This window comes from Episyrphus balteatus, chromosome 2, assembly GCF_945859705.1.
Source record: "Episyrphus balteatus chromosome 2, idEpiBalt1.1, whole genome shotgun sequence".
Taxonomy (NCBI): Eukaryota; Metazoa; Arthropoda; class Insecta; order Diptera; family Syrphidae; genus Episyrphus; species Episyrphus balteatus.
The window spans coordinates 101038220-101051687 of NC_079135.1; the positions used below are offsets into that span (position 1 = coordinate 101038220).

Here is a 13468-nt window from a genome sequence, read left to right on the forward strand (position 1 = left end):
TTTTGCCGTTTTTATAATAAATAAATATTATTAAATACTTTACCCTTTCTTGTTTGCAACTTTTTTGATGTCATTTTTTAGGTGAATAATTTTTAAACAAAATTTAATAAAAATATTGTAAACATATCTTTTGTAGTTCGAGAAAAATAAATTTAAACGTATAAAAACGGCAAAAATTTCCGTGCCCTAGAGGCACGGGTTAATGACCTCCAAAAAATTTGTTTTTGCTAAATTCCCTTTATTTAGGCCCTAAACTTTCGATCTAGGGGGTGTCTCCCCCGAAAACATCACTTTGGGAAATAACGGACACCCTAATATGTATAGATATATTCAAGTTGTTAGATTTTGGAGATAAGGTACCATAAACACTTCCAACTCTTATCCAAATAAGCTCTTTATGCTTAGAAATCACTAATTTATTGACTAACCTCATTAGTTTCTATCACAGCTTTTATTGGTTAATCAATCAACTATACACAATTGATTTCACTAAAAGCCCTTTATATATGCCAGTCAAATAACCATAATGTTTCTTTTTTGAAATCCTTCATATAATTGACATTGTTAATCTAAAACAAAAAAACACACAAAGATTTGAGTGACATCAAACATATTTTGCCATATTCATAATCCAAGTTGATATTTGTTATAGTCCTCAATTCGGGTAACCTTTTGTGTCAATCATATAACCTACCTACTTATCTATTTGAGGAAAAAAAATTATTATCAATCCTAACTGAATTCACACACAAACAAGGATAAACTGAATTTTTTCTCTCTCCTCCTCACCGGAAATATCCAAAGTCAGTCGACTTAGCGTATCCATCAAACCATTAATTTTTCTTCTTCATAAAAAAAAAGAAGAGGAAAATCCTGGATGGATATCCTTCTGTTCCATCGGTTTAATGCCAAAGCAGACTGCCAGCCAGTTTTACTTTTTGATATGGGTTGGAGGCATCCTCCAGTAGGGGACAAGAAGTAAGTTTTTCTTTTTTATGTGTTTCTTTTTTCTGTTTTTCTCCTCCCTGCCCCCTCTTTAACCACCCACCAGACAAAGATAATAATAAAAATGTCTGCAGTAACATCATCTGTCTACTTAAGTTACGGTACGCTCTGATGCTGCTATACCATAAACAGGAAGGAACTTAGAGGAAGTTGTTGGTTGGTTGTTGAAAATAAACACAAAGTTTAATGGGTAGCAAGAGAGAGAAATGGTTTCGGTAACCATTTTTTAAGGGTCATTGTTATGTCACCTACGGCTAAAGTGTGATGGTTCTCTAGTTTGCGTTTCCTTGTTTCTTATTTTCCCTGTTTTGTTGTACTTTTTTTTCTGACTTTTGTTTTTATTTCTGTTCTCCCTACCGTGAAAAAGCCTAATGAAAAACATTTTCCACTAAGTGAATACACAAGACTGTACAACATAAATTCTGGACTTAACTTTTACCTGAATATTGATTTTGTTTTTCAGTTTTTTTTTTTTTTTTTTGAAAATAAAAAAAAACAAATTTAAACAACATGAAATTTTATATTTAACTTATTTTTATGCGTGTGTACATCTTGTGTATGTATTATATATAAATATTTAGGTTATCCATTCGAGGAAATTCTTGCGTTCCGGAACAGTTGTTGGTAATTTTCGGATTGATCTCAAGACCGTCTATGATGCAAATGGTATTTTTGGCATAAATTTAATTCCTTCTTTTTTAAAGATTTCCTTAAACTGGATGAATACTTCTTTTTTAAATTTTTGTTTCTTTTTATGTCCTTGTCGAATGTTTATGTGTGTGTATGTGTATTTGTGTATGTATTTGTGTACATGGATGTTTTCTGTGAGATGATTTTTATGTACTTTTTTTGGGAATGATATTTTTGTCTGTTTTTCAAGTTTAATTCATAAATAATTTTTTGTGTGTACTCTCTTCTTTTAAATGATATAAGATTTTAATATTCACAGCTGTGCTAATAATACATAGATAAACAATTAAGCTGAGAAGTGTACACCAAGTACCGACATACCAATAGTATGTATTTTTTAAGGCAGGTTTTTGGATGGTCTTTGTTTGTTTAACCTTGTACAAGTTTTCGACAGAGTAGGTTATTTATCTACTTTTTTTTTATGTTCAACTTTAAAGAAAAATCTAAGGACCTTAGGGCTTTTTGAAAAAAAAAATAATAATAAATAAATAAAATAAAATAAAACAAATGAGGGGTCAGATAAAAAGATTTGGATTTATGAAGTTGAAGCATATTTTTTAAACATTCTATACAAAAATCCATAAAAAAATACACTTAAATGAAATCGATTGTAAAAAATGTAATTAAATTGGTGATAACATATTTAACCCATGCATAAAAAATTAGGTTCTTTCTAAGTCACTAATTTTTGTGTTAATTTGAAAATCGTGTTCATTAACAATATGTATTATACATTTTGAGCACATTTTGGTAGTTACACTTATTTGTTGAAATGAATCCAATTGAGAATTTTAATTAAAAAATTTGGGTGAAACAAAACTTTAGGATATTTTGCCCATCTGTTGATTTGGAAATTGGCTGCAAGGAACCTTTAACCTTTAGTGGTGAGGTGTTTACTGTTAAATTAATATTTTTCTGTTGGTCGAATACCCAAGCAGAAGCAATTTTCGTTGGACTTAAAATAATGATAAATGTATCGTTGCTGCTACGGAAAAGTTTTTCGTTTGTTTTTCAATGTAGTTTTACACATAGTTTTCTTGACAATTTACGTTCAGATTTCCTTAGGGAGGTTTTTTGCAACGATTTCCTCAATTAGTAAAATTAAAATTAAGACAATAAAACAGAAAAAAGTAATGCATATATCTACTATAACACTAGCATCCGAGGTCCTGACATACCTATGGATTTTAAATTTCTGGATTTAATATTTTACATACAAGGGAAATTCCATTGAAAATGGCAACGATTTAAAGGAAATAGAGTTCATAGATGGGACTGGTTGCAATTTTCTTGTGAGGCAAAAAATAATTTTTCGAGGTAATTATATCTCTTGTGCGTGAACTTAGCTGCCGCACACATTACACTATACGAAAATTCTTTGGTTTTATGTATATCGTTCACAAAAGAGTTCGATTTTGGTTAAATTTTGTGAAATGAACTTTTCTATGTTAAAAAAAAAAACTTAAGAAATAATATAAAATTTTAAAATATAAAAAACATCCTTTTAAATATTTTAAAACTCCAAACCAAGTATTCAATTTATTTTCTTGTAAAATAATACTTTTAAGAAAAAAAAAATTTTAAATTGTTGGAGCGCTTATTTTTTAAAAGTATTAGAAAAAAATTTTTTAAACTTGACAGGCCAAATTTTTTAAGAAATTCACTGTGCATTTTCGAACATTGATTTTTCAAAAGAAAAATTTAATTTTTTTCAAAAACTACCTCCAACCATTATATGAATCGGTTAATTACATGTCTTACCTTTTGAACAGCGTTTGTTTAATGTCGAGAAAGCAGATTTTTCTGCGATTAAGGATTTTTATGAAAAATTTTAAGAAAAAAAACATTTAAATTCAACTTTAAAGTAACACTGGTCAACAAGGTTTTTGCAACAACAACCAAAATATACTTTTCTAGTAGTTTTGGATGTGCTGAACTCGAATCTGAAGTCAGAAATTTTATTGGCCTCCGTTTTTGAAATATTACCGTTAGAAAATGCCAAAAAACTTCATTTTGGCTGTTTTCGAGGTTATGTTTTTATGTGGGGTAGTTCATAATGAATAAATTTGTAACGGTGCCTATAAGAACTGGTCTTATTATTTCAAAAAATGTTTAAATCTTTCCGATATCTCTTTTGCTGCCCGAGATATTTAAAATTTAAGTTGCGGTCTTTGACTCAGACACAGCACTGGCCAACCAAATTAAATTTTTTTTGTTACAAGAACCAAAATATACTTTTCTGAAGGTTTTTTGGTTGCTGAATTCGAATCCCTAGTCAGAAAAATTCAATTAGCCTTCGTTCTTGAAATATTACCGTTATAAAATGCAGAAAAAAGGTTTTTTTTTAAACGGTTATATTTAAAGAACGGAGGCTAATAGAATTTTTCTGACTGCGGATTTGAGTTCAGCAACCCAAAAACCTTCCGAAAAGTATATTTTGGCTCTTGTGGCAAAAATTCTGTGACCAGTGACTTAAACTTTAGATTAAGTTTAGTTTCTCTCGGGTTTATTAAATGAAATTTAAGATATCTCGAGCAATAAAAGATATATCGGGAAAATTTAAAAAGTTTTTGAAAGAAGAATATCTGTTCTTATATTCACCGTTACAAATTTGTTTTCAATGAATTACCCCAGTTTGACCAGTGTAATTTGTGTTTCAATTTTCAAAGTTTAAATTCCGTGACCATACTGTGGCGTATGCGCAACAAAAAATATTTTTCAAAAAAATGAATAATTTTTTTTTATTTTAATGTTTTGGTTTTTTGGAAAAAAAAGTCTACTAAAACGTTTTTACTACGTAGTGTGTGTTGCTTACGAGAAAGTGATTCATCAAGAACACGGTTCTATGGCAAGTCCCAATTATAAAAATCCAATCTTTTTTTTTTTTATGTCAAAACATCCTTACCAATTTGTCAGATTATAACGCACGTTGAATTTAGACGTAGATATTCTAGACATAGATATTCGAGTTTGCCAAACAACATTCATCCAAATGGCGTGACTCTATCTGCAGAACTCGCTGCTAGACAGCAGAAGTGTCATAACTAAATTCATCTGTTTCAATGTTTATGATTTTCTTATTTTACTTTTCCTGAAAGATCGTATTTTTGGCATTGTGAAAGTGTCACAATTCAAAAATTCCGACGTGTATTTTTTATCGTTAGAGTCGTTTTTGAGAAAAAAAACCTTTTCCAATTTGGTCATATGACAAGTACCATTATTTTGGTCCTAAGAAAATTTCAATGTTGGGAATTTTTAGAAAAAATCGTTAGAATCGTTTTTAAATATTAATCTTAAAAAAGTTGCGTACTTTTTTGGACCTCAGTATTTTTTAAGAGGTATTTTTTTTTTTTTCTTAGAGGAAGAATTAATTTTTTTGTAACTTGCATTAACCAAACTTTTATATAAAAAGTTTTAACTATCAGCAAGTCCGTGCGATCTATAATTGTATTTTTGTTGATGCGAAGCCATAGCAATACAGTCTTTTTTTATCATTAAAAAGACAGGGAACACTCGAAAAAGTTTAATTTTGTTTGCAAAGTTTGCTTATAGCGGTCACTGTGGCGTATGAGCAACATTTTTTTTTTTTTTTTACAAATTCTTGTTAGTGAAGCAATAACTTAAGTTTTAACTACCAAATAATGAAACCAATTTAAATTTGTTGTGCATTTAAAACATTAAAGAGTGTTCAATCGAAATAATCTTTTTGAAGAGCTGAAGTCCTATGGACTTTTCAGGGTTAGGGTCATTTGGTAATTTTACCAAAATACGATTTCTTCCGTCTAACAAAAAATATTCTTACATGCTTACTTAAAGCTTCTAACTTCAATTTAATACCGATAACATTTTACTCAAAAATTCTTAAAACTTAATCTAACTCTTAATATTGAAATCTCTTCAGTATTGTGTCTGTTTGAATTATGAACATTTGAAATAAAATGTCCTACAATAAAATTTCCAGCCTATTATTTGACACATTCTGGATAAAAGAAAGAAAGATCATAAATTTCTTTTTTTTTTTTTGTTTTTTTATATCCTATCACAAAAGCCACCTAAAGGCCAATGCAGTCACACACATGCCTCCCACACACACATTCACATTTTCAAACTGATTGTTATGCAGCTCACAGATAAGTCCTCTTTTATACGCCTGCGGAAAATATTACAGTATCCATTATTATTCTTGTACGAAAAACTGAGACATGTTTTCATTTTGATAATTAAATTTTTGTTTCCTTAACCTCTTGATGTCTCTCATACATTTTCTCAGAAAAGCAAAAAAAAAAATTGTATTCATTTTCCAATTTTACCTTCAACCAAACATTCAATTTATTTCTTAAAATTGACACTCTTCTAGAAAACACAAACACATTTTCACATTTTTAAGATTACAATGCCTTATTCCTCTTATTTATTATATTTTTGAAAGTTTATTTTCACATAATGATACACATCAACCCTAAAGATTTTTTTTGATAGAAAATATGCTACTTCTTCGTAATCTTAAATCCATAGGTTGGTACCTTTGTATCTTCTGCATCTGAAAAAGCAACAGATGTTTTTTGTACCGTAGCGGATTAATTAACGATAAGCCTTTCAAGAAATTTAACATAACTTCTGTCAAATTACATACTATTGAATGTGCTACTGGAAGTATGCTACACTTTTGCAATAGAAAATTGAAGTTTTCTAGCCAAATGTTTTATTCAACGTCGTTGATAAAAAAATTTCAACCAAAAACTTGTAAGGCTCAGTTTTCAGTCCATTTTTTCAAAACATTTTTTACAACTCAAAGATAAAGTTAATCTTTTACTGAAAAAGGTTTGAAGGATCTCAACATTTTCCAAAAACTTAATTAATTAACTTAATTTTTTAAAAACTTAATTCCCTAGTTTGAATAAATCCATCCCTGTTTGTAGGGTGCATGAGCAAGTACACTGAATAATGAATTTTAATGTTTTACTTTTTCTTTTTGTGTTTTTTTGTGTGTGTCTTGAAAATTTCCATTTAAAATAAATAAAAAATGAAATATCTTTTTCTTTTTTAATAATGAAAATAAAATCTCTCTCTTGTTTGTTGGCTCTTAACTTAATGTTTATTTATTTATTTGTTCTTTTTTCTCTCTTTCTTTTATTCTACTTCTTTTTGGAAATAAATATTTTTGTTGTACTTTAACTCTTTATGAATAAACAAAATAATAATACTAAATGGAGCTCGTTAGGTGTTACAAAGTCGAAGTGTCCTTCGTCCTAATAAAATGATTGGCACATTTAAAATAGATGTTGCCACTGTTTGGGCTCACAGAGGTAAGGAAAAAATATTATTTAATTGATTGTTAATGCAAAATAAATGGTACAGTCAAACGCGGTATATATTATTATGATTTTCAGTTCCAGGGTAAAATTTTTTTTTATAGGTAGGTAAAGTTATTGCATAGACATTGACGTAGAATTATTAAAGTCACCTGAAGAAAATTGAGCAGTTCAGAGGAGTTGCCGATTTTAAAATGTTTGCTTTCTTCGTGTTTGTAAAAGTGTTTAGAAAAAAAAATACTCTTACCCTCCCAAATGTTAGTGATTGACAAGAAGAAAATCCTTCTGCAAACTAGGAGCTAAAAATAAAATTACATCAATTAATTTTCATTTCTTAAAAATAACCATCACATCATCAGAATGTTGGTTTATCTAGCTTTAAAAAATTCTACAGCAAAGTGCGGTTATACATATTAATTATTAGATTTAATATATGTACATACATAGCTATTTGTAGTAAATCATTGCTTCAAGGATTTTTTTTTTCGAAAAAAAGAATCCAGGTAAAGAACTTCTATATTTGTAGTTAGGTTAATAAAATACTTTGGTACAAAAATGTTCGTTGAAATCCGTTGAGTCATTTACGAAGAAAACAGACATCAAGAAATTGGTTCTATGGAAGATTCCTCTATAATAATGATTCAAGAAAATATTTTTTTTTTTTATTTTAAAAGGAAGACATTTCTTGCCACAGTACATGTATTTCGTGTATAAATGGTTTCGTGTCGGAAACAAGAATTTGTAGTTTTAACAAAACCAACATTACGATAATGGAGACGTCCGAAAAAGTGGGTCTCGCAATTCCGCCCGTCCGTCTGTGGGTCCATCATGTATACAACTCCACAGCCTTAACGGGTGGACGAATTTTCTTAAAATATGGTACAGATGATTTTTAAAGAATTCTGAAAGTTGTTTTTTTTTTTCTATATCTCGCTTAGAAAGTGTAAATCCCACACAAATTAGTCAAAAACGGCTCTAACGATTTTGATTGAACTTTGCAGACCTAATATTAAAAGCACTTGCAATACTTTAAATTTGTTAAAATAAAAAATTTAATATTTAGCTGTATTAAAAATGTGTTAAGAACTCTTTGGTTATTTTTTTCGATATATTAAAAAAAATTATTTGATTATAACTTTTTCAAGAAATGCTTGTAAAAAAAAGTGCTCGATAGCCGAGTGAAGTTAGCCAATTTGTACATACGAGTATTTCGATAAAAAAAACTTGTTACTTAATCGCTTTCTTACTTCATTTACGTATACCCTGGGAAAATTGGGTTGAATTTCAGAATTATAAAAATTAAGTGAATTTTTGGCACTAGGACATTTTTTTTTTTTAATATGAAGTATCAAACAATGTAAATAACTAGTTTTTATGTTTTAAAATAATAATAACTTTTCAACTCTATGACAGTAAAAAAAAATTGGCTTTTTAAAAATAAAGATATACGTCTATTGAACTCCAAAAATCAATTGATCTTAAAGTTAGTTGTTAATAATCATCTTCTTGTTTCTGTTTTACAAAGGTGTTATGAAAGGTGCAATTCAAGATCAAAAAAAGTACATTTCCATGTTTGACTGTACCCACACGCATGCTTTTTAATTTATAAATTTGTGTTTTCATAATTTCCATGAATGTTTTGTTATCCTTTTCTATTTTTTGCTTTAAAAAATATACATAATTTCACTAAACGCTGCTTCAATATCATTTTCAATATTGATTTTGGTAGATTTTGTATTTCCAAAAAATATTAAAAAATAATCAATTTAACTGTTTTCTCTATATCCATAACTATATGCTTTTTTTACCACTTATTGACTCCTACCTACAATACTTAGGTGAAAACAAGAAATTATTCAATAGTAAAAACTCTAAATCGGTAATTTTATTTTATGCTGAAAAGCATAAAAAAATCAATATACCATAATACTTACTAACGCATTTAAGGACTTATAACGCATTTAAAAAATTAAAATTCCACCTAATACTTTACCTACCATAAAAAAAAGCATTGCTTCATCCTGTATTTAATGAAATTTGTCGTCAAAAAAAAAATCAAAAATCAATTCACTTCCAGCTGCTGGAAGGCTGTTAATTTAATGATGCTTTATTACCACCCATAAAACAGCACAAAATTTTAGACACTCAAAACTAATTAACCTTAATCAATTTATGGTCATTTAATTGGTAATTATAGCATTCTAATGATATTTCCGTTTTTTTTTTTTCGTAATTGGTAATCACAGAGTATATCCATTACATGGTTATTAAGTTGATTGTCAAAAAAAAAATAAAAGAAAAAAAAAAAAAGTTCTGTCGAAAGCAGAACTCATTGATATTAAGTAACTTTGAGTGTTGCTGAAAATATATTGAATTTTTTTGTTCCTTGATCAAATTACGAATAATACGAGTCTTGATGAGCTTCTGTCAAATTTCTCAATGAAAATTAATGTAGTAAGGTGAAACGTTATACGACATAATGGATAAGCTTAATTTTGTATTGATATTTGAACATTAATTTTAGGTTACCAATAAAATACTTGTTCTTTTAAGTTCAGTTGAAGTATTCTGTCAAAGTTATAAGGTTTCTTAAACAATAATAAAACCTGTTATAGATGAAAATATAAATGAACGTAAATAAAAGTGTTTCATTACTTTAGAAATTATTAACGTCCACGAAGAAAGGAACTTATTTGAATAAAGCTAAATATAACAAAAAATTGGAACTACAAAATTAACTTTCAAATGAAATCCGATATTCACAGCATAAATGAATTTTTCCTTACCCTTGAAGGGTTGACAGCATAGCAGGGTTCTATAATAAAGGTGTTACCTGACTTAATACATACCTACTCAGCAGCTATCAACAATTTTGAAAGAGAAAACTGTTGATAACTGAAACTGTCTAAAATGGATGCAACGCAACAGCTTGTAACTTAGGTTAGTTAGGGTTTACAAATGCTCTTCCGATGCAATTGTGGGACAATTTTGTTTTTTTAATAACGACCGCCAGTGACCGTTAAGGTGCAAACGTTTTCTTTGATGGAGCTACAAAACAGCTCGGTTCAAATAAAACTTGAGGAAATTGCACCACACACTTTGACTCCAACTTGATGAGATGGAGAATTTCTGATTAAAAGTCAATTCATATTTAGCAATTCTTCTTATTTTTATTTCCTTTTGGGACCAAATACAGATTTTACTGCCGCTTCGAAAAAAACACCCTTTCACCGTATTTTGTTTTACGAAAATTAATTATTCTTGATTTCTATCCTAAATGCAACGTTTTTTACAAATTTAATTAGGGTGGCCCATCAATTTGTGTTTCACTCAAAAATAAAAAAAAACACCCTTTTAACCATGATATTCTTATAGACACTTTAGATTCTGGTTTCCAATCTTGAAAGTAACATAATTACTGAATTTTAATGGTGTACCACTATCAGTATTGAGGGAGGGGGATTTCATCATAATCTACATGATTAACTGAAACTTCTTCGTAAATCGTAGAGATTCAGAGGCAGCTCAAATGATCGAGCCCCCTCCAAATTCTAAAATGGTTGTTTGTGTTTGTTTGAGTAAGTGCCTTAGTTGACGTTGAGGTTTGGGATTTTCAGGATTTTAGTCGAATTCAGATTTCTTCAAATCATTTGTTTGTTGTTTTGACATCGAATTACATCACTGTTAAATTTTGCAAAGCTTCTTATGCAATCACGTCGTATTTTATTGTTTTGAGTATATATTACATTTTTTCAAAAATAATATTTTTCTCAAAGATACAAAATACAAATTTTTTATATATCAATATCTTGGTGGTCAACATAACTAATGGTTTATTTCCAGTTTGTGCTTCTGATTTGTATTAAAAAAGGAACATAATTATTAAAAAATATATATTTCGGATTAAACATCAAAAGAATTTCATTGAAAATTAGTTTTTGAGACTTTTACGTTCTGCATTTCACTTTTTGAGCATTCACTTGCGTTGCCGATAGTGAAATTAGGTGTTCTACATTTTTCCGCTCATTTCGATTTTCTGATCGAATTCAATTCGCTTTGTTTCTGCTCGTGAACTTGGTATCTTTTTCAATGAATCTCCAATTTTTGGACAAAATATTATCAAAACTTATATTTTTATTGTTTTGTAATGTTTATTTGTTGTTAATTTAATACAAAATACATAAAACACATGAGGTATGAAATATCATGCCTCTGTGTTTGCAACCTCATTCGCTTTAGGTACACTTTATCTAATTCATTTTTCTTTGAAAATTTGCAATAATATCGCCCATGTTCTGCATTTCACTTATACATATTTCATATGTCTCGCATCCCTGTTCAAAGTAGCAGTAATTTAACTTTAGAAACAAAATAAAAAATGGATGATCCTTCAGTTTTGACAGTTCGAAGCATTTTCGAAGTTTTCGAAATCGATCGAAGATCAATTTCACGTGAAATTGAAAAGTGATGACAGTTCACTTTCGGTCGAATTGAGGAAATATGGGCATTTATACCGAAAAAAGTGATGAGTAGCTATAGCTCAAAAACTAGAAGTGATAGGAATAGATCTGTAAACAGTTTTGAATTCAGCACATGAAAAAGTTCGAACGAAAAATTGTTTTTTTTTTTTAAAGATTACTAAACACCTTGCTGTTTGTGTAAAATGTTTGGGATACAAGAACTTTTAAAAATAGCTACTTTGAATGTGTAAGGAGACATTAGTACGAAGTTGTCAGGAGCAGTAAAATGCTACTATACGACTTTCAGTACTGCAGCACAGCGCTTTTCCCCTAGATCAAAGATGAATAAAAAAGAGACAAATTTGTAGTACATTTCCCTTATCAAACATTTTTGAAAAATTTTTTTTCTGGATACGCCACTGACCACTATTATAAGTTAGTTTTTCCAATATACCCACATTTTCTCTACATCTAAAAAAAAAATCACCTTTTCACATGAAAACACAATATTTTTGATAAATTTCGTAAAGGTACCTTTTATACCCTTGATTTTATGGAACATTATGAGTTTTCCTTATTTCCCACAAAAAACACCCTTTAACCTTAAATTTTTTGTAGGTATAGACTGCTTAGATTCCTATAATAGTTATAAATGAAATATTTTTACCAATTTTCATTCGGGTACTGTTTTTGCCCTCTTAAAAGCCCATCCTTTCACTCAAGATAATTTTGTATATATACTACTTAGATTTTTAGTTCTTAAAGTAAAAGAAACGTTTTCACCAAGTTTAAAAAATGAACAAGGAGGTTCTCACTGAATTCGATTTTTTTTGTAGATATTATGTTTGTTACTTCCAACTGGGTGAACCTACTTCGATGATTTTGTTTTTATTTGAAATAGTTGTGCTTCCAGTATGGCACCATTTGAATACAGTCCAATTCTTACTATGTCATCAAGGAGAAAGAAGTCGGTGTTTTATTTCAAAATATATTTTTTATTACCATTAGGTATCTTGAATTTGATAATGTATAGAATTTCCAATAGTCGTACACATTTTTCAAGTACAATATTTTATTACTTGAGTTTCGAAGTTCTTTTTTAGAGGCCTTCATTTACTTTTATTTTGCATTTTTTTTACATTTTAAATATTGCATATATTCGGATCTTTTTCAATGTGATGTGTAATTTCTTTTAAATATTTTGTTACAAAATAATTAAAAAAATTCAACAATTATTCAGGTAAATATCAAAGAATTTTATTCTTCAATAATTGCATTCCTTATTTTTCTGCACGATCTGTTTTAAGTTTTCTCTTTCTCAAAACATCAATTCAATTGAATCACTCTTTACTATAAAAATATACTATTTCTCTTAAGATCATCAATTCTACCACAAATGGGCATTACTCTCAGATCCGGATGATTTCTACAGTGGTCCAAAAGGTTATTTAAAATGTGATATTGGAATAATAGGTAAAGGTGATACAGTTAAGGTGCCTCAAAAATCCGAAAAGGATCCCGATGATATTGAAGCGTAAGATTTTTTTCCATCCTCTCTTAAAAATAGTAAAACTTAATTCTTCATATGCTTATTTATTTTTAGAAATCTCCTTCTACCAGATGGAGTACCTATCGAAAGACAACGAGCTAAATTTATAGTAAAAATTTATCGTGCCGATGGACTGCCAAGAATGAATTCATCAATAATGGCAAATGTTAAAAAAGCTCTTACGGGCGAGTCTAAAGACTTGGTTAGTCCTTATGTTCAGGTTTCGTTTGCTGGATTGATGGTTAGTAATGCAGGATAGTAATTTTTTTCTAGGACCTCTAAAATTTGATAATTCTTTTAGGGTAAAACAACAGTTAAAAAGAACGCTTATGCCCCCGTTTGGAATGAGCAATTGGTCTTCACAGAAATGTTTCCACCTTTATGTCAGCGAATTAAGGTTTTTTGTCCCATACAAATATCCCTTTCTTAGGGTCTTAAAAATATTTTTGTCC

General features: G+C 29.1%; 1 protein-coding gene across 3 annotated transcripts in view; it reads left to right on the plus strand.

Moving 5' to 3' along the window:
* Positions 1-13468, plus strand: part of LOC129911835 (otoferlin-like) — a 194726-nt gene that overhangs the window by 169398 nt on the left and 11860 nt on the right. For 2 of the 3 annotated variants that reach the window (XM_055989799.1, XM_055989800.1), the window contains exons 11-14: positions 6917-7001; positions 12845-13001; positions 13071-13257; positions 13318-13413. In XM_055989799.1, coding sequence (XP_055845774.1) covers positions 6917-7001; positions 12845-13001; positions 13071-13257; positions 13318-13413 — 525 coding nt within the window. Of the gene's footprint in view, positions 1-1586; positions 1672-6916; positions 7002-12844; positions 13002-13070; positions 13258-13317; positions 13414-13468 lie in introns of all 3 variants that reach the window. The other variant, XM_055989798.1, reaches the window with a different exon arrangement.